This window comes from Cydia fagiglandana, chromosome 4 (genome assembly GCF_963556715.1).
Source record: "Cydia fagiglandana chromosome 4, ilCydFagi1.1, whole genome shotgun sequence".
Taxonomy (NCBI): Eukaryota; Metazoa; Arthropoda; class Insecta; order Lepidoptera; family Tortricidae; genus Cydia; species Cydia fagiglandana.
In genome coordinates, this window is record NC_085935.1 from 20,289,574 (window position 1) to 20,312,137 (window position 22,564).

A 22,564-nucleotide genomic window follows, 5' to 3' on the forward strand; every position below is an offset into this window, starting at 1 on the left:
AAAACACTAATTTTGAAAATGTTTATTTTTTTCCTATATTTATAGAAAGCTTTAAGAAACTTATATATAGACTGCCCCTTTGGACTAATCTAATGTTGCCTTTTTTCAAGGAATCGACTGACAATGCTAGTAGCAGCAACGTTGAAAGTTATTTTAAAAACATTAAACAGCTACTACTCAATTCAAGAAGCGGTCTTTTGCGTGTGGATAGATTTATTATGGTTCATACTGATTATTTATCTGGAGAATTAAAGGCCGCGAAATGCTCTTATCCTGATATTTTTCAGACAGCAAATGGTTCCCTTGATTGTACTAATGATTCACAAGAAAAATCACAGAAAAGCTTTGATGAAACTGATAAATCTTTCGGGGATAATTCTATATTCATAGCTAAACCAAAAAACGAAGAAAACTGGCGAAACAAAAACAATACTAATAAATCGAAACCTTTAATCGAAACAATTAAACCAAAGAGTAATAGAAAGTATGTACATTTGATTCCAAACGGAAATATTAGTAGATCAGGAATGAAAGATATAATTTTGCAAAATACATGCGCGTTTGATGCTGTTCTACAAGCATTTGCCGTACTTTATAAAGAGAATAATGTTTTTGCTCAACATGTCGACCGTATAAAATCGACTTTTTCTATGTTGGTTAAAGCAGTATCTCTGAATGACTTGGATGTTGATGTATTACGATTAAGGTCAGATATTCTTATAAATTTTTGTGACAAAATTTCTTACCAGGGTAATCTCAAAATTTATGATTGTCAGTGTAATGTGACCAAGATTTTTGAGTCGATTCTCTTTAGTGAATATTGTAGTGCAAGAATTTTAAAAACATGCAATACTTGTGACAAGAGAACAGAAAGAATGTTACCAATTTTACCGTTGAATATCCTATACTTGGAGGAGAGTCTTGCTGGCTTAGAATCATCAGCAAACTCTATGTTGAGCAATGAATATACAAAGTGTAATAACGAACAAGGTTTTGGCACAGTTGCGATGACCTATAATTTATCGGATCATATTATATTTGAAGTCGTTAATACAGTGACTATAAAAGAACTGCCAAAAACATTAGTTCTGCAAAGCAACAGACGATACGACCTAGCCTCAATTATTGAATTTGTACCTCCAACAGTTGCAACAGGACTTGGTCATTTTACAGCTCATTGTAAAACGGGACCTTACTGGTACTGCTATGATGATCTCAAGACAAAGGTACATAAAACAAATTTTGGTAAACCATTTCAATCAAACATACTTATTTACATCAAGAGTTAATTTTATTAAAAATGCAAAAAGTCAATCAATGTTTATATATGTTTAGATGATGATATTTTGTCAATAAGATAACTTAAAAATAGTTTTCAATCGATTTGTTTATTATGTTTCCTTGTATAACATATTTTACGTTAAACAATTAAAAATGATATAAAAATATGGTTTTATGAATTGTAACTCCTATAAGTACCTAGCAATAAAAATAAAAGTACTTAATCTTCGTTTTAACGTTATCAAGATACTTCAATAATGTCATGTAAAAAACACGAAGGTACGACTAAAAATAAGTACGTACGTTTATGATCAATGCAACTACACCCCCATTGCTGGTTGCCAAGAAAAAAATTGAACTCTCACCAGAAACCAAGTTCATAACATAAATAAAATGTGTGTATCTCATTGTACCTAAATAAAAACACAAAGTTTCGTACGTTTGATGGCTCCTCTACACGATGGGCCAACGCCAGCCACTCCAAGGGACGCAGCCATGCAGTAGAATGAGATAGCAATATCACTTGCTCCCTCTAACGCATAAATGCGTCCCTTGGAGTGGCCGGCGTTGGCCCATCGTGTAGAGGAGCTATGAGAAGTCGGCTGGAGGCGCTTGCGTCCTGGCGACAATTAGTTAATTTAACTAGCCATGGCTAACTCGATCAACATTAAAAACTGCAGTACAATTTTTTTAGGCGTCTTTTTTGCTAAAAAGTAAGTATTTACGTGAATTTTCTTTAATTAAATTTTGGGGTTGCTGGGGAGATGCTCTACAGCAAGTCCGAATTGAGTTAATTGTACTCTCGATCTATTGAGGTACAAATTTTTCTAAGTATGTACTAATTCAGTACATATTGTGTACATCAGCATTACGTTTCAATAAATCACAAAACAGACAGTGGGGTTTCCACGGAGCATGACGTCTATATTTCAGTACTAAATAATAAAAATAACTAAATTCTTTAAGGATGTTAACGGATTACTTTCAAAATAAAAAGATCACATGAAACCGTTAAAATCTTTATTCAAGTCAAACTAGGCCGGCTACAACCCTAGACATCTGACCTAAGAAGATTTAGATATGGGACCGGCAACAAACTCAGAGGGACAAATATTTTCAAAACAAGTTAAAACAACACATAACACATCCTTTCTTTATTTCACAAAAGTAAGCTACTAATGAAACATAAGAAACCAAAATAACACTTGAAATAAAACACTTAGCTAAATGGTTAAACAACGCTAGATTCTATAAGCTATCAGAATAATCCTTCAGGTATAAGCCTTCAGGAACGTAGCGAGTTAGGCACGAGGTTGGCTAACGAGTACGTCCGATCTCTAGCGCGGTCCGATCAAGAAGAACTACCAGCGGCGGAGCCACCCTGCTCCCGCTTCAAGTCAAGTTGGCAAACCTGCTCGACCAGTCTACCAACATACCGACAAAAATGCCACTCGTGCCTACGCTCACTCAAGAGAAATCTCTCGACGTTCCAAAGCCTTCTACCTGTCATTTTAGTTCAACAACACGCCAATAGATGGAGTTACTCTCTACGCAACTTTATTTCAACAATACTCCAATAGACGGCGTTACTCTCTACACAACTTTATTTATTTTGTTACAACCAAATAATACGTAGCTCAACATTGCTATTTAAAATCAATTAGCCCTATACAGTATGGTACAGGCGTCTAAAATAATGAACTATAACGCTGCAATAAGTCTTTCTGGTGTCAGGCTCCGACATACATATATATCAGTCATAATTCGCTTGCCCTTTTCCCATCACTTGGGGTCGGCGCAGCATGTCTTTTTAAGGTTCCGTACCCAAAGGGTAAAAACGGGGCCCTATTAGTAAGACTCCATTGTCCGTCCGTCTGTCACCAGGCTGTATCTCATGAACCCTGATAGCTAGACAGTTTAAATTTTCACAGATGATGTATTTCTGTTACCGCTATAACAACAAATACTAAAAATAATATGTAGATAATGGTACGGAACTCTTCATTAATCAAGTTCGTTTTCACCAACAAGCACAATGTCATCGGCAAACAGCATACACCAGGGTGCCTCCTCCTGTATGTCTGACGACAGAGCGTCCATAACAAGCAGGAAGAGGTAAGGGCTTAAAGCCGATCCCTGGTGCAAGCCTACCGTGACACTGAACTTGTCGGTGGTGCCAGCAGCTGACCGGACGCGTGTACAACATCGGTTGTACATTGACCTGATTAATCGACGGCGTTACACTGCCGGTTTGCTCCGACTTTAAGTACCTCGGTTCGCTCGTACAGTGCGATGGCGATATTGACCGTGACGTGAAAAACCGGATTAGCACAGGATGGATGAAATGGCGACAGGTCACGGGAACCATTTGCGACGCCCGAATGCCTCTTCGGTTGAAGGGTAAAATAATTATATAAATCAGTCATAAGACCTGTCGTCATGTATGGATCAGAGTGTTGGGCCCTAAAGGTGACGGATGAAAAGAGATTGCATGTAGCGGAGATGAGAATGTTGAGATGGATGTGTGGCGTGACGAGAATGGATAGGATAAGGAATGAGTATATAAGAGGAAGCCTGAAAGTTGCACCCATAACAGAAAAAGTAAGGGCAAATCGCCTAGCGTGGTACGGGCATGTGATGCGGAGGGATGAAAGTCATGTGACGAGAAAGGTATTACGAATGAATGTGGAGGGAAGTACGAGGAAAGGAAAACCGAGGAAAAGGTGGATGGACTGTGTGAGAGATGATATGAAACGAATGCAAGTGAATGATGAAATGACGGGCGACAGAGAGGTGTGGAAGAGAAAGACATGCTGCGCCGACCCCAAGTGAATGGGACAAGGGCAAGAGAATGATGATGATGATGATGGTACGGAACTCTTCATTAGCGAGTTCGAATCGCATTTGGCCGGTTTTTTTCATACCTCTTTGTCGTTCGTCATCTCATCATTCATATGTTTTAGTTTCATACTCTAGATCCCTCCACACTGTCACATGACTTTTATCCCTCCGCTCTGTACCTAATCACATGTCTAAAGGGGCCCACAGATTACCAGTTCGCCGGACGATATCAGCCTGTCAGTTGTTCGGAGCTGTCAAATTTTACATTTAACTGACAGGCCGATATCATCCGGCGGACTGGTAATCAGTGGGCCCCTCTCTGTACCACGTAGGGTTGCCAGATGGTCGGGATTTGGCGGGATTCTCCCGATTTTTAGCATGTGTTCCCGATTCCCGACAAAGTCTAAACTGTCCCGAAAAACAGCTTCACGTTATAAAACAACAATTTCAAGTTCCGAACTGTCGTCGAGCGAGCGAGCTGACGTAGTGCCAATAATGTAAAATATCGTTGTTTTTAAAACAATTACTTTAATTTCAATGTATTTTTTTTCCCGACTTAAGTCCCTAAATCCCGAAAAATTTATGTTGTTTCCCGATAATAGCGCCTTTCGATCTGGCAACCCTAGTACCACGCTACATGGCCATGTTAGTTTTTCTGCTATGGTTGCATATAAGACTCATAGTAGGGTTTCAATTGTGATTTAAAACGAATCCGAAGCAGTCCCATTAACTTCTATATCTTGTTTCTGTCCTGAGTAAACTTTCTAACGATTAGTTTGCAAATTGTGTCGATTGGATTGAACATGGAGTTGAATTACTCGGGTATTTGCTTGTGACAATTGTTTAAAAAGCAAGTAGATGTTCAAGTAAGGTCTATAGCGTTGAAAAAAAAACTGGAAAAACACGGGAAAATTTCGAAGCGGCTCGTTTTTTTTTCAAGTTTCTTTCGAAAAAAACAATGCAAATTTCAGTTACAATATTTGCGAAAAAAACTAATAAATCCGAAAAATTTTTTTTTTTTACTTCCGTATTACTATTCAATACTTAGGAATATTAATAGGTAGTAGGTTATCACTCCTTTTACGAACAAGTGTAAAAAAAATGTTTCATCAGTCAGCCGCCAATGTTTTTTTTGCGCACGCACATTGATTTACGACTGCGGTCAGTCATGGCAGTTTAAATTTCGAACGTGACGTGATCCGATCCGATAACGATAACGTCACGATTTATTTACGACAGGCAAATGTTTTATTACGAAATGTGGGTTTTTATTGGTGCTGTATTTTATTAATTAGGGGTGCTGCTACCCCGTATTGTATGAAGGTTATTACGTTATTAGGTATTTGTACCAGTGTAATTTATTGATTTGGAGACAAAGTTTAGTGTGGTACACCAAATTAGAATTATTTAAGATGTCCGAATAGGAAGAGTTCTAATCTTCAGTAACATACGGTCGGACACCTTCAACAATTCGAACTATTTTCAAATTACAAAATTGGTTATGGTTGTGATATTTATATCAAATATATAATAAATGCACATGAAAACTACAGTTTTATTCATGAGCTGCAGGAAAAGTGCTCAACGGCCTGAGGATTAGAAAAAAAAACATTTAATGTAAAATCCAAAAAGGATTTTTTATTTAAGAAATCCAATTGAAAATAATAAGTTACCCTGTTTTTTCATACGGTAAACTCTGTAATCTTTTTGGTGGCAGCTTGTGTTTTATCAACATATAAATTAATAATATATGTATTCCAGCTCCTCAAAAAAACCCGACATGACTCATTTTACAACAAACGTAAAACATTCCGTGCGTGACGTCATCACAGGGGTAAGCTTACCCATTTTAAACGACTTATGTAGCCCCTATTAAAAGGCACTTAGGCCTTTTTATAGGACTAGGGTAGTGGCCCTTGGGAGTCGTAAATGGGACAAGTTTATTGGACTTTGGATTGCATGTCAGCTGTGCTGTTAGTGAAATATGCTGTGTAATTGGTTGAATGGTGGCGTGAAACGGAACGTCACATAATTATTACATAAATAATAAACCCGGCCCAGTTTCCAGTGAAAACATCACCATTGACCAGACAACGGCACACCTACCCTACCTTGTACTGGCCACGCATACTATCTTGCAAACGAGTTGAACATTATAGCAAGACCTCTCATCAAATCTCATACTGCCGTATTCGAACTTCAAGATATTCACAAGAGACGACACGTACTAGATCCATTCTAGATACGTTATAGTTAAGATATTTATTTAAACTTTATTGCACAAAACACAAAAAAAATGTACAAATGGCGGACTTAATGGATTGCTTAGATACCTATCAACTAGTTCTTTTTTGCAGCGCAAGTCGGGCAACCAATGTCACTTTTACGTTAGATAGCGTAAGATATCTATTAGATGTGAATTGGATCTCTAAGTCATATCCTGTGGAAATCGTTCAAGAGTATCTCCAGAATCGCGCAAATGTCAAATTTGACAGGTTAGATCTTAAACATATCGTTATCGTATCTTGGTGATGTCTAAAAGATATATAATAGATATATATTTCAAAATCCGAATCGGGCCTATAGAAACCTTTGTATCTCAAATATCTGGACGACCGAGCTTTGCTCGGAAAAACATATAAAAACTAAAAAAATCGCGTTTTCCCAGCTAGACCTAGCTAGATTAATTTATCGCCCCCGAAAACCCCCATATAGCACGTTCCTCGAAATCGTTTGAGTCGTTTCCAAGATCCGTGCGTTCCGAGTTTCGTTTTCGAGAGAGATATAAATAAATAAATAAACAAGAACTGCTAGTTTAAAGGTAAGTATTCGATATCTTGATCGATCCTAGTCGTATAAGAACTTTAAAATGTTTAAAACATGTGTAATTATTTTGTTTAACATACATATAAACGCTATCAGGACATCGATAACAAAAATGATAAAATAATTGTAATTTTTATTATATATGTTTATAAACTATTATTAAAATTAAGTATAAACTAAATAAATTAAAACTAAAACTAATAAAATAAATAAATAAAACTTACCCACCTACCTTAGGTCCCCCAGATCTGTCCCCTGCGGAAGGGTGCCCATAAGACTGGCTACATTCCCACGCTGAATAGCTATGCCTATTCTTTGGCATAGGAATGAGCCTGCCCTAGGGTCACCCGTGGTTTCCAATAGTCTTTTTTTTAGGCCCTTAAAAAGATTGTGAGCGTCACGACACCACGGCCCCAGGGTCTCTTTCCTAACAAATTCTATTTTTTTAGGAAAGGCCAGTAACTATGATTGTAGTTGCCAATAACTTTAGCTGTCACCCTACTTGTTTATATTACTAAGGAATTATTATATCCTTAAATTTAAATGCTCTAGTGCAGAAACGTATCATTTTCTTCACACCTTTTAGAACAACAATGACTCCCTTTCAGAGCATGAGAAATTAAAAAGAATTTGCCCTGACAATATCATGTGAATTTTTAGTGGGTTCTTGCTGTTGTTAAAAAGGCTACATATAATACAAAACATTTGATATAATAATATTTTTCTGTTTCTTCAAGATTAAGAATAACAAAATTTCCTATAAATCCAGATACGTTTTATAACAGATTGTTCTATAATAACAAAATTGTAGACCGAAGTGGTTATTTTAAATATTTTTTATTAATCTTGTTTAACTATTCCTACACATTTTCACACAGTAGTTTAAGTATAGTACACCAGCTTAGACAAAGAACAAATTGAAATACAATGCAACACAACATACAATTTACAAAAATTTACAATTTACAATTATGTTACTGTATATCCTCACAAAAACCCATTTTGACAAACTCTCAGATAATCCAATCAATGATCCATTAACCAATCCCATTGACATCAAATACTCAAGTGACAAGTCCCATTAACTAAATTGAAAACAAAAACTCCCAATCCGCCCAAACAAGACGGCGATTTAAAAGAAATAAAAATACATTTTTAATTCGCCGACATCCATTTTCGTAAATCGAACGCGTCATCAATTAAATTACTTACCCTATTGTGACGTACAAAAGTGTACGTTATTACAAACTTGGCTAATACATCTTCAGCAAACAAAAAAGAACCCTAAACATAATGACATAAGTGTTATTTAGAGTGCCTTTATAAGTTGGTATCGAGGGGAGACGAGGGCGAGACGATGAAGAGAAATTCCCCCAAATTCTTACAGAGGGGAAGTCGGGCTATAAAGAGTGCCTCCTGGGACGTTGTATGCAACCGATGTGTTCTTGCATTTGCCTCGCGTGTTTGTTTTCAAAGGGGAGGCTGGGCCGAAATGTTTTGACGGATATCAAAATGGGAGCTTTAAATAATAAAATGTTTAGAATAACATATTGTTTGTTATGTTTTATTAATGGAAATTGGTCATGTAAAATATTTCCATTAAACCAGAGATGTGTTTTTTTTTTGTAGCTACAAACATTGAGATCTTTTAAAGTCCTTAGAGCACCTACACTCACGTCTAAAGTCAGCAAAACTTGTGGCACTGAATGGTTTATCATGAATTAAGTATAGTATTAAGTAGATTATAATAAAGTTAATTAAACAACCGTCTATCATGTGGTAAATGCATCCTTCTGCACTTCTTTTAACTTGTAACAAAACAAAATGCTTAGCGTGAAAAATGACAATTACCCTTTCTGAAACTTAAAGGGCCCTTTCCAAAACTTAAACATCATTACAATCGGCACTTAATCTCAATAACCCCACCATTGACAGATCACCTGTCGTCCCAACGATGGGCAGATCATGTCCACTTTACCCCCAAGAGACGTAAAGTGAGCGATAAGTCTTTTATTGCGTTTTTTGAGAGGGGACGCGGAATTTCGCAAAATGAACGTATGGCACTTTACGTAATTGGACGATGGGAGATTTACTTTTACGCTATTCTATAAAGATTGATATTTTATAGAGGCGTGTCGAGGGCCATCACCGAAATTTGGTATAAATAACTTTGTATATTAGATAAATTGAAAAATTCTGGAAAAATAAATACATGATTTATCATCATCGTCTTCCTCGCGTTGTCCCGGATTTATGCCACAGCTCATGGTTTGGGTGCTGGGGTCCGCTTGAGAACTAATCCCGAGAATTGGCGTTGGCACTAGTTTTTACGGAAGCGACTGCCATCTGATCGTCCAACAGGGTAAACTAGACCTTATTGGGATTAGTCCGGGTGCCTCACGATGTTTTCCTTCACCAAAAAGCGACTAGTAAATGTCAAATGATATTTCGTACATATTTTCTGAAAAACTCAAACCTGCGACCTGGGGTTCGAACCTGCGACCTCCGGATTGAAAGTCGCACGGTGTTAGCGCTAGGCCGCCAGCGTTTTTTTCACGACTGACATCTACAATCCATCAAGTGGAAGCTCAGACTCCCTAGTATCTATAAGTACACGTACTTCAATATTATATTCTCCGTTCTCCGTCAGTCAGGTGAAAAAACAATTTATTCATGTAGCGTTAAAAATACAATAAGAAACTACCTACTACTAGTAATTCCATTAAACATAACACGTCCACGTCCCATTCATAAATCGTGGCGTATCCGAAATGACTCGCGCCGCGGGCGCCATTAAGAAATACAGCTACACAGTACCCAACCCGCATGCAAACTTCTGCACCCGTGTACCCCGGGGAGTACACGGATTTAGGTTATACTGGATGAGACATCATCAAGAATGTTGGGTCAACCAAGTAAGAAATACAGCTGCAGTACCCAACCCGCATGCAAACTTCTGCACCCGTGTACCCCGGGGAGTATACTGATTTTGATAATACTGGATGAGACATCACCAAGAATGTTGATTCCAACCAACAGGAAGAAATACAGCTACAGTACCCAACCCGCATGCAAATATCTGCACCCATGTACCCTGGGGAATACACGGAGTTAGGTGATACTGGATAAATGAAATGAAATGAAATGAAAACATTTATTTTCAGGCAACTATTGGCCCATAGATAAATACCTTAAAACTAGCATACATATTAATACAAAATATATCTTAAAACTAAAAACAAAATTATGGCTGCGATGCAGTTCGCAAGTTTCGCAACCCCGCAGTGTCAGGGAGCCGGCCGCGGAACCGCCGGAACTTGACACCCTTCGGCCAAAACTCCTCCTTGGTGAAGGTCGCTAGTTGTTCAGTCGCAACGCTCAGCACAAAAGAATTAAAATTCACATTGTGTCGAGATTCCAACTTCACGACCCTCAGGATGAATCCGGACTTGGCTCGTACATACTTCACGATCTCCTCGACCTTCTCGATGCGACATCATCAAGAATGTTGAGTCAACCAACGGTAAGAAATATAGTTACATGCAAACTTCTGCACCCGTGTACACTGGAGAGTACACGGATATAAGTGATACTGATACTGGATAAGGCTTCCCTAATATTGTTGAATCAACCAATTAAGAAATACATCTACAGTACCCAACACGCATGCAAACTTCTGCACCCGTGTACCCTGGGGAGTACACGGAGTTAGGTGATGAACCGAACCACCCCGAGTTCCGAATTAAGTTTTGGTTGTACCAAATGATATTATCATCAGGCGATCGAATCAACACTTGATAGAATCATCATGCAATAAAATCAACTGTTGATTTGACGTGGATGCGAAATCTGACAGTTGTACATGTCGAATTTGGCCCCTGTTTTCGTTTCCATGAATAACTATGGAAAAGCTTATCCATGTAACTATATCCCTGTGAGATGCTGCAGTAAAAATCATCATGTAGACCCTGCATTACTTACTTTAATTTTCCTTTTACATCAAACGAAATTTGCTTTTATTATTTTAAATTAATTATTCAAGAAAGATTTGAAGGGAAAAGGTCTACGTAGGCGATTTGCTTGGCTACTTTGGCTATTGTGTTATGATTATTTTCAGAATTACTTTGTTTTGCTAATGATTTGCACACACTACAGGAAAAAAAATTTAAGAAAAATTAAAAAGATCATCGCGACAGGCAGGATTTGAACTAGCGATCTTTTGGAACGTAGCGTAGCGTTTTGCAGGCGTAGGCTTAAAAAACCTCTACTAGTAGCTAGTTAACAATGAAATCGTTAATTACATTAGCTAATTTGACTTTATTTATTTATTTATTTATTTAATCTTTATTGCACAAAAGAAAAATCTTATAGTACAAAAGGCGGACTTAATGCCATAAGGCATTCTCTACCAGTCAACCTTAAGGCTAAGCAGAGAGATTGTGAGCGGTGCTATAATTACAACAGCAAAACGAACAATAAATTACGTATAACATATTAATTACCTATACAAATATACTGTACACATATACTATAATATATATATACACATATATATATATATATATATATAAATATATAAATAAATAACGACTTTATAATGCCCACCTACAACGTCTGATCTTTTAGTACAGTCAGATACCTATTGAGTGCCAGGAACCCGCTCGGCTGGTTCTCTGTTTGTAGTTTGTAGTCGCTTTCCTCTACAAAGTAGGAAAACGCTGGTATCGGCTACGAGAGCAACGCGAAAACGTCGGCAGTGAATATGTTAAACTCGCTCGCTTAGCAACTTCTGCTGCTGACTGTACAACCCACTTGAACATAAAACATTGCGACCATAAAGAAATCTGCTCCAGCAAACTCTTTTTAATTTCCCGCCATATGTCCCATCAAACAGCAATATCCGCGGACATGTCCAAATAATTATCAAAATTATTCAAACCACGGGGGATTCCTTTTATACGCTTTTACATTACTCACGATGGGGGACCTTTTTAACGGTTCTAGGGTCATTTAACTAAATACATTAGCAAGGAAAGGGTGGAGATCTTCCACGTTATTCACAACACCTATTAGTTACATCTAGTCTTACTTGACCTCTGGATGTCTTATAGCTCTTGGTTAACAGGGATCAAAGTTAAACTGGTTTATTTAAAGAGGCGCCCAGTGATAGGTATTGCAGGACCCGATCAAGTGTATACATCTAATGTTTTTATTTGGCCCATTTGCGAGGGGACCATAGTGTCGCAAGCTATCAATTTGCACGGAATTACCCCGTTTTTTTATTGCGATGTATAAAGAGGGGTTAATTAATGAGGGTATGGTTTTAAATGTATTGCGGGGCAAGTTGGCTTTGCGAAAAGTAAAATAAAAAACATTTTAAACGGCGACCCGTCTATAAAATACCGGTATATTTATTTTGACTGGTATAGTCGGTAGTGACTCTGCTTATGAAGCCGATGGTCGTGGGTTCGAACCCCGGTAAGAGCATTTTCTTCTTGAAACAAACCAAGAAAACCAAGCTCTTAATCGCATCATACTGGAGTCAGATGATGTAGATATATTTGCTGATAGTGCTGGTGTATTTTACAGGAATCTGATAAGGTGCATAGAAAATAATACAATGTAAAATGCGTCCCGGATCTCATTGTTATAAGTTTATTTGTTGTTGTATAAATATTTTTAGAATTTTAATATAATAATGTAATATACCACATAAGTGCTTTGGTGTCATACTGTTAATTTATGTGTAAAGTATAATAAATAAAATAAAAAAGAAGCTAAAAATAAAAAATCTCAACCCACAAATTCAATAACCAACAGCGATCAGTATGCCGTCCAGGCGTCCAGCCATCTTGAAGAGGATAGTGGAATACCGCTTTTCGATACAACCTTAGTCCCCATTTTCCTCTCTGAAAATTACATTATGGAAAATACTTTTAAGTACTTGTACAATTTGATGTACTGGTTCGTTAGGGTAAGATAGAAAGGGTTTTTCACGAGGGGTAAGACAAAACATCGTCCTTATATCATCATCATTTCATCTTACCCTACACGAAAAACCCTTTCAATCTTACTCCAACGGACAAACTAACCATTGATATGTCCCTTGGTTTGACTTTTTTCAGATTTTTTATTTACTGTTGGAATTAGGAGCGAAAAACATAATTTCCATAAAAAATCTAAAAACTAGTACCTATTAAATAAAGCTCTAGTATACATTAAAAAAATCTTACAAAGTGGTATAGCTTGGGGTCTTAGAGGTTATAACCAAACGGAGATGCCTTGTGTGTAATTGTCTATACAAAACACTCTGCCGATTTCTTACAGATAAACTTCAGTCCATACATTGTGTATGACCATTTGCCGCCTATTTTCGACAGAGGGGAACACCTGTTAAAGACTACTCCGTTTGGTTATATCCTCTAAGGCTGTTGTTGATACACATAAAATTGTGTAAGAATATTTTCAGTAATGTTTAACATCCAGAGAGGAAAACGGGTGCTATCGTTTGTATGGAACGGCAGCTTTACGCGGTTCGCTTCGTCTTAAGATTCCACCAGCGCGCTAATAGCAGACACTTTAATGGATAGTCGGCCTTATTATTCCATTCGGGAACCTGCTGGGTAAATAAAATGCATGCAATTACTTAAAAACGCAAGTCCAAGTTGAATGCAAATATAGCAATACCCCACTTTGCTCCCTTGGGCGATGCGGAAGGGCTAGTGTTGTTAGTAACTCAAGTCTTTAAATAATATTTGAAGAACTTGACTCGTTTTTCTTTTAGTAGTAGTGAACATTTTATTGCACAAAAAAACATTAAAAATAACATACAATTAGTAAGAAGTACAAAGGCGAACTTATCCCTTTGAGGGATTTATTCCAGTTAACCTCCTTCAAGCTGTCTTTTTGAAGACTGCTCGACTTTGATGGCTCGGCCATATGGAGGGGATGGGAGAGGATCGTGCGGCCAAGAGAGCTTATCTGGGGCGACCAACTGGGAGAAGTCCGGTCGGAAGGCCTAGGTACCGGTGGATCGATGAGGTCTAAAAAGACCTGTTTGCGACATCCAAGCAGCTGAATGGCGTCTGATCGCACAGGACTGGATAGGAACGAATGGCGAAATCTAGTATCAGATGCCAATATCCACTTCGGGTCGCTGAGCCAGCGAAGTAATTAACTTAAGTAAGTGACTCGTTTTTACGAGACTCGGCGTTTAAAAGACTTCCGAGTCTTTTAAGTCCCGAGTCGAGTCTTTTGTCGGGTATTTTTTAAGCTTAACTCAAAAGTACTCGAGCCTCTTTAAATAACAGTATAGAAAATAGCCGTTATTGTATGATTTGTGTACCTACCTCATGAATTTACTGTGAAAATACGTTTTTTGAAAAAGATGGGAAAGGTGGACTGTATGAGTGGAATAAAAGTGAGATTTTACCTGGTGAATTATGTTTTTAATTATGATTATATTTACAACAATGGATGAGAAAAACACGTCTTTCATATGACTGTCAAATATAAACCCAAAAATAACACTAAGTGACAATTTCCTTTCCTTTTTAATAATTTCGAATTTTGATAACTTGAAATAAGAATTATATGATGATAATACTCCAAAGAATATGCAACATTTATAATTATGTAATTGTAAAAATATTGAGAGTTATTTAAAAAAGATTCGAGTCTCTACAAAAGACACAGGTCAAGACAAATTTTAAAGAACTCAATATTCAAATTGATTATTAAAGTCTGAAAAACTAAGTTGAGTCTTCAAACAGAGGACTCAAAAGACTCAAGTGTTAACCAGCACTAGAAGGGCGCCACGGGGTGGAAAAGTGCGGAGATGATTTTGTCTGTCATGCTGCGTCATACTTGCAAATTGAATCATTATTGCTAACAGTATCAAACTGTCATTCAGTACAGGGTGACCCAAAAATACGTTGCCAAATTTTTGTTACAATATTTTCTTACACGTATTTAACAAAGTAACATTAAAAATTCAAACTACAAGTATTTAACGGAAACCAAACGTGTTATCTTCAAAATATTCCCCTTTGACTTTGATGCACAAACACAAACGTTTCTTAAAATTATCAAAAATATGAACATTAAAAATTTTTTGTCAACATATTTTTGGGCTAGCCTGTATTTAAAGCGGAACAAGATTTTCGTAATCATCCGACTATGGTAAAGCCATAGGGAATGATTATGATTTTAGCAGTCTACGTAGATGGCACAAAAAATTAAATAAATAACTGTTGCTCTACTGTAGAGCTAGAATAAAATTTATGGATCTATTGTAAATTCTATGCAACTTTATAAATTAAGGTACCAAGTCTCCATGTCTGTTTTACGAGTAAGAAATTTATTTACATTCAACAAAGAAAAACTTTTGACCGAGCAAACGCGAAGCGAGGGCCAATCGTCTCCGTTTCTGCCTGAGTAAATATTCTTTCGTGTGTTTTTTCAACCAATTTTGGTCATGTGAAAATGTGAACAGACATTTTTTGTCAATTCAGTTCAAGGGAATTTTTCACAATGTCAGAACCATAGGGCTCGTAAAATATACAGCTTATACAGGTCATAGAGCACCAGTTTAAATGTAAGTACTTATATTAAGTTCACTCCTATATTTTCAATACTAAGTGGCCCGGTGAATTAAAATTATAACGAATAGAAAGAAATGTGCAAGTTTTTTATACTACGTTGGTGGCAAACAAACATTAGTATCTCCGGCTTTCATATTTCTTTAAGCTTTTGGAAAGTTTTTACTCCACGGAAATCACACTGATTAGACGAAAAGTAATCTCCTAAAATTACGTATCTTATAATTTTTAATTGAAAACATTATATTTTGATTTATGAGTAACTACAATGTTTTTCTTATATCTTAAATATTGCAAGTAAGTATTTGATTATACCTACATATTTGTTACTCATTACCTCATTACATGACATTACATCATACCTATATATTATCTGGCTGGCCTGGCGTCCGTTGGCTCGTTGTGTGGACGACATCCGGAAAATTGCGGGTCACTTCTGGACCGGGACAAGTGGCGTACTAGAAGAGACGCCTTTGTTCAGCAGAGGTGTATAGGTAGTTGCATTGGGGTAATTCAAAAGGGGGAAATTTTGAAAATAGCAATTATCTTACTAGAAACACATTCTACTACAGCAGCAGTAACCAAGATGCCTCGGTAAGCTTTGTATTTGTTTTGTAGCGTAAGTGTTGCTTAAGTATGAAGTGCTTCTGATTTTATAGATATTTTCAAAAAATATCCCGTTTTAGGAGCTACTTCTCCCAATGCACCTTAAGAAATGTCAATGACAACACTTAATAACTATTAGTAAATAAAAAATATAACATAATGAGAACTAATGAAACTGACAAAAAAACTTTGTATCACATTTATTGCCACTAACTGCTACGGGTTACGCTCGTAGCGTAACCACGTCTTCGCCGTATGGAGCGCGTAGTCGACAATCGGGTTCTTGGCGCTGAATGTGATAAAGAAAAGCAAACGTTTATCTTACGATAATACGAGCGAGTATAGGTATAGGCAAAAAGATTAGATAGTATAGAGGGGTCCTGTCATTGTTAATTTTGTAGTCACAGTAAATTTACTGCCATCTATCGACACACGATTAAAACTCAAAATGAAAACGTATAAAATTATCAAAAAAATGTATATATATGGATAAATGATTTTATTATTTTTAGTAGTAGTAGTAGTAGTAGTAAAATACTTTATTGTACAAAAAGAAACATAAAACATGAAAGAACACACATCATTAGTACAAAGGCGAACTTATCCCTTTCAGGGATCTCTTCCAGTTAACCCTTGAGCAGTACTTAGTGCTTAGTGCTTTTATATAATTTTGATCCATATTCATTTACTGATATCTATGTGTTAAAATTGTTAAATATGAAACGGTGTCGTCACGCCATCTAGCCGAGAATAGGCTAAAGGTGCGTGCGCCATCTATCCGAGAATGACTTTTTCTTGATTTCCGAGGCACGTTTTTTCCTCAGACTTTATTCATCTTATACGAAGTTACATATGTCTGGTAAGCAAAGCTGTACAGCCGCCATCAGATACAACATACCAAGCCGAGATGCCTAAGTTTTCAAAAATATCTGAACCCACATTCTAATTAACGCTTTGACAATAGAGGCGTGTTCTGTTCAGATATTTTTAAGCACCTTGGCCGCTTCCATATATTTAATGGCGACTGTACATAGTGGTTAATATTCTCTTTGATTGTACATAGCTCGTATATTGACGTTTTGACCAGATCTTAAACGGAACAAACAATGTAAGGTGCACAAAACAGACAACACTTTTATAAAAATAATTATTTATATAAAATTGTACATACATATAGGGGGCAGACATTTAACCTCAATAATAATTAACACAAAATTAGTTGTTTATTTTTCCTTAAATTACGTGGGATTGAAATAAACAGCAACACCATATCTAATTTAAAATTCTATATTTAATGAAAAGCGTAACTCATTATTATTTGTAACTTTCAGATTATCCTTAATATCACTGAAGTCTAATCCGTATTTAAAATATCTATTCTCATGTCTTACAAACATATGACTAGCCAAAAAATGTGCTTCTTTAGCATCTTTTTCATCTAAAATACTTTTTATAACAGCTATAACAAACCTCTCTTTACTATAATCAAATGATGTATAATCAATATACTTATTAAGGTATTCCATCAACTCTTCTCTATATATTTCTCTTATGCTTTCAAAATATTTATCTTGTAATTCTTCATAATCAAGTGCAAGCAATTTGCCAAAAATATTTCCAAACATATCAATACCTTTGTCAAGATTTTGAAGATCACTAGTAAAGTATTCAAGTTTCTGACTAATACAGATTCTGGCTACTTTGTAATAAAGCATTGTTAAATGTAACTTAATGTAAATATCAAACCATTTCTCTATAGTCAAGAAACTGTGCAACCAAGCAAGAACTCTTTCAAAAACAGGCATACACGAGACATACTTAACGTCAAAAAATACTTTATTATATTTTAAGGCTTCCAAAAATGTTTCCAAAAACAAGCTTTTCGAAACATCATCATCAATTATTTTCCAATATTCTTCCAGCCGTTGCAATAAAGAGTCTAAGCTCTTCATTCTTATCTTTTGAGAGTCCTCAGAATCGCAAAGCAGTATGTACTTTATGATAAGTCGAATATATAAACATGATTGTTGCCTGAGGAAATATTCACGATTCAGTAACTCATTATCTACTATTATATTGTTCACAAGATTACAGAAAAATGATTCATTTACATCGTAACATATATTTTCTATATCGAAAAGTATGCTTAGTGATGGTTTGTATAATGGACTTTCGTCTTTATCTATTTGTGTAAAAGCTTGATATACAAGAACACAATACTCGGGTTTAATCAAGGATGGCACAAATTTAATATTCTTAAGGTTTGCGCAAAGTCTGGGTCGTTTAGTAAAATCCAGTTTAGTAATAAGAGATTTTACAATATTCCAAATCGTTAGAAATTCACTGCCAATTTTACCGACTTTTAAATAGCGCAAAAACATTTTTAAAGCTATCCCTGGCCTTAATTCTGCCATTATTTTATAAGCGATCTTAACATCTTCATCATCTGTCAAAGTAAGTGTCAATCGAATAGTGCGTCCCCAGGTTAGAAGCTCTATAACCATATTATTTAGCTGATTTCGAGGACTGGTACAAACTAAGTTAGCTATTGCTTTAGCTCCTGCTGCTTGCCAACCGATCTCTTTTAAATCTACCCGTGGTCGGGTGGTATGAGCGTTTGCTCTTAATGCAGCCGCTAGACGTCTTTCTGCTGATTTTTTTGGCGCACTATCTAAAGTTTTTAGTAACGTAATGAAACCTTTTCCAACGAATAGACACAAAGGCTTTGCGAGACAGTTATGTGGCCTTGTTTCAGCTAAGCGTTTGAAAAATGCATGGAACTGCTCTGCCAGTCCTCCTGGTTCCGCAAAATATATTATCAATTTTCTTAAAAAAATCTGATAACGCGAAGAACCTTCCATTTCTACGACTTCTAGAAACCCATCACTATTGTCAAATTCAATCACTGAAATGTCATGTCGTAGGGCGTTCATGTATGATGCAATATCGTGATTTAAAGAAAAGTTTTCTTTGAAAAATTGTTTTCGAGCAACGCGAGCATTGTACAAGCGGATGAGTAGGTATTGAGAAGAATCTCGGTCTTCTAGGACAGCTGTTGCGATAGCTTCTACAGCACCAGGAAACTTGTCAAAAGGAATATGATACTGATCCAGTGTACTCAGCAATTGCTCCAAAAGCGTCTGTTTTACAGATCCCGTTTCTGAAACAGCTGCTTCAATTAGCAATTGGGGCAGACTATATTTAAGTAACCTGCGTTCTACAGCACTTAAGGAGTACTCTGTAAAATATGTAAAGTTATCAAAAAATAATTTAGCTGCAACTGGATTAAATTCCTGATCGGTGAGAAGATTTCGCAAGACAACCGCATGCACTCCCTCAGTGCAATTAATTTCTGAGGGACTTCCATCTAAACCCATACCGTGCGCCCATTGCAGCAAGTCAGCCCATAGGTCATCAGGTAAACGCCACACAAAGGCACGTTTCACCAAACTTCGGACAATAGCTGCTCGAAAGTGCACAGGCTCATTTCTATACTGTGATAATAGCCCGAACAAGGTTCTAAGACTATCTTCGCGTCCACCGGACTTGCTGACCAGTACAAGCATCATGAACTCACGGTTTTGTAAATTACTCTCAGCTTTCAGTCGTTTCCGAAGATCAGACAAAGTCGCTTCGAAACTCATGAATCGATAACGATCGAATAAATCATCAAGTAGAGTTCGGCGTACACGTATCTCAATATTTTCATGTAGTGGGCCTTTTCTTTTTTTTATTAAACGTTTTGCGGTTCTCAATGCGTGTTCTTCATGTTCTTTGTCCTTAAAAAGGCTATATCCAGGAACTTCTTTCATAATAGGCGAGCTAAGCGGAGTGTATGGCCAATCTTTGAGTTTATCTCCTATAGCTTTGTCAACAAAAACAAGTTTTTTGAATGCAACTCTTTCGTTCTTGTTCAGCCTTTTGATCAAAGGTTCTACCTTTTGATAAGTAAACCAGTTACCCAAGTATTCCGCTCTTGCTAATTTTAAAACAACCTCTTTTACTTCCTCGGGACTTAAGTAGTTGGCTAAAATATTAATGTTTAGTAACCAAGCTGTGTACAATTCAGGTTTACAAAAGAATCTTTTTCTGTGATGAACCATTATTTGTTTTGTAATGTCTGGCCCAAAGGAATTAAACTTCTTAACATTGAAGTATTTTTCAACAACATTGAAAAATGTTTCAGGATCAGATTTCAAGATATATTTTATGTTGAAAAAGAAAGATTTTTCATCGTCAAGGTAGTGTTTCAAAACATTTTGATTATGTTCTAAATTTTCGTAAAATATTCTGGTTAATTGTGGGCATTTATCACTGAGTACTTTTAAATTACGTGCACCTATTCTATCTGTGATATTCATGAACTCTTCGAGTAGATATTCGTTGGAGCAATGCCAAAGAAATTTAATAGCTATTTTAAACTGTTTTTCCTTGTAATACGTGTAAAATTCTTTGCATCTGTCAGGTTCATGTAAGTGTCGTTGTAGCCAATGCTGCATTTTGCAGACGGCGGTTGACATCATGTGTGGAAATAGCTCATTCTCCAAATCGTTTGCGTTTATTTTATCTTTGTATTCTGATTCCAATAGCCAAGTGCATTTCAGAGCTTTGGAAACAAATAGCATGTCTGGATCTTTTAGATTTTTGAATATGTAATCAATGTTTCTGTATTTTGAAGCAAGGGCGATCTTGAAGAGTCTGTCCACTAGTGTGGCTTCCGGAAGGTCTTGTATGGCCTCAAATGGTACTGATGATTGGAAAGCATCTTCAACCAGTGTATTTAACTGACAGTGTCGTACTCCTAAATTGTTTCCTGTTAAATTCAGCGGAATGTATTGCGCCATCTGTAAAAATAAACGATTTATGTTGATTTATATGTATTTGAATTATTTATCAAACCTACTCACAAGATTTATTTTTCATCATAGTTAATCATGATCACATAATTCTATTTAAAGTTGACGATAATATATCCATTTCTTGGCTTCCTGTTTGTTTGAAATCATTCATAAGAATCATAAGTTATCTACCTATCAAAATAAATTAACGGGTGAATGCAGTAGAGAATAAAAAACAAAATTTATAATTTCAACATAATAGTCGTCATAATATTCACAACACATCCTCACCTACTTTAATTACAACTAACATAAGAAATTTAAAAAGCCTTACCTTTGTTAATCTGTTCCTAATTTTTTAATTTCCAAAAGTGTTTCACGTATCACAAATAATTATTTTCATATAGATTATAGGAACGCGTTCTGTCTAAAAATACGACTAGTCATTGCAAAAATCGCGGATTACTGATCGACTGCGCCGGAGTGAAGCGGCGCGCTGTGGCTTCAAGGTTCATAGTGTTTTTATGATTACAAGACCTATTTTAGGATTAGGATTTTTATTTTGCGTTCGTCAGATTTTGATAATATTTGGTATATTTTAAGAGTTCCTCATTCAGGGTGGAATTAATACGAAATCCAAAGGGCGAAGAATGTGTATGTAATTTTCCGTTGAGGTACACAAAATCCATACTTTTACGTGACTAAGTAATTTTTAGGACTTCACTTAATATAACGTCAGGTGACAACCTAAACTCACTAAAACTAAAAAAATAATGAATCAAAAATGAACCTTATTTTGATACTAATATGGTTCACTATGGCTATGAACTTGTGGTGGTAATTAGTAAGTTATGGTTGACACTTGGCGATATATTGTATAGAATAGGGAACTCTTACGACACGACCATTTCTTTAAAACTATCCTCGAGGGGCGGATAGGACACAAGCGGGGACGAGGAAAACCCAGACGCAGCTTTTTGGAGCAAGTGAAAGGAAAAGTGGGGGTCGTGTCGTACCAAAAAGTCAAAGAGCTGGCGCAGGATAGGGAAAGCTGGAAGATACTCCACCGACAAGAGAATACGTCTTAAGTTAATGATGATGAGGGAACTCTTAACTATCCTCTTAACTCTTAAAAATCGAATATGAAAAATATCGACACCAATATACTAATCGGTCCTTTAGAATATTTTAAAAGTTAAATGTTTTATTTCACACCAAATAAACTATTTCTATATTAAATATCTTAAGAACGGGTCACTCACGTATTTTAAGTCGAAAAACGCTTAATATGTCTGTCTCTCACGGAAGTTTTGTTATTAAAATATTTCTATATTTCCCAAAACTCTTTTTCTACCAGTACCGACATCTCAAAAGCAAGTGCCGGCAGTTTATTTCTAGTTTACACGCTCGGTACGGTTAGCAGGCGGCGATATGTTATCGAACAGGTGTGAGAAGCGTGCGATATCGACATAGCAAAGCTTATGAAAATATGTCGACGTAAGTAATCTAATTATGTTTGATTGTATTTATAGTACAGTCACCTGCAATATTATGTTACACAACGAAGGCCGC

General features: G+C 36.4%; 1 protein-coding gene across 1 annotated transcript; it reads right to left on the reverse strand.

Moving 5' to 3' along the window:
- Positions 1 to 17,431: 17,431 nt before the first annotated feature.
- On the reverse strand, positions 17,432 to 21,001 carry LOC134664026 (uncharacterized). The gene has a single exon (XM_063520589.1). The coding sequence runs from the start codon at positions 20,996 to 20,998 to the stop codon at positions 17,432 to 17,434; it is 3,567 nt and encodes a 1,188-aa protein (XP_063376659.1). The 5' UTR covers positions 20,999 to 21,001.
- Positions 21,002 to 22,564: the final 1,563 nt, after the last annotated feature.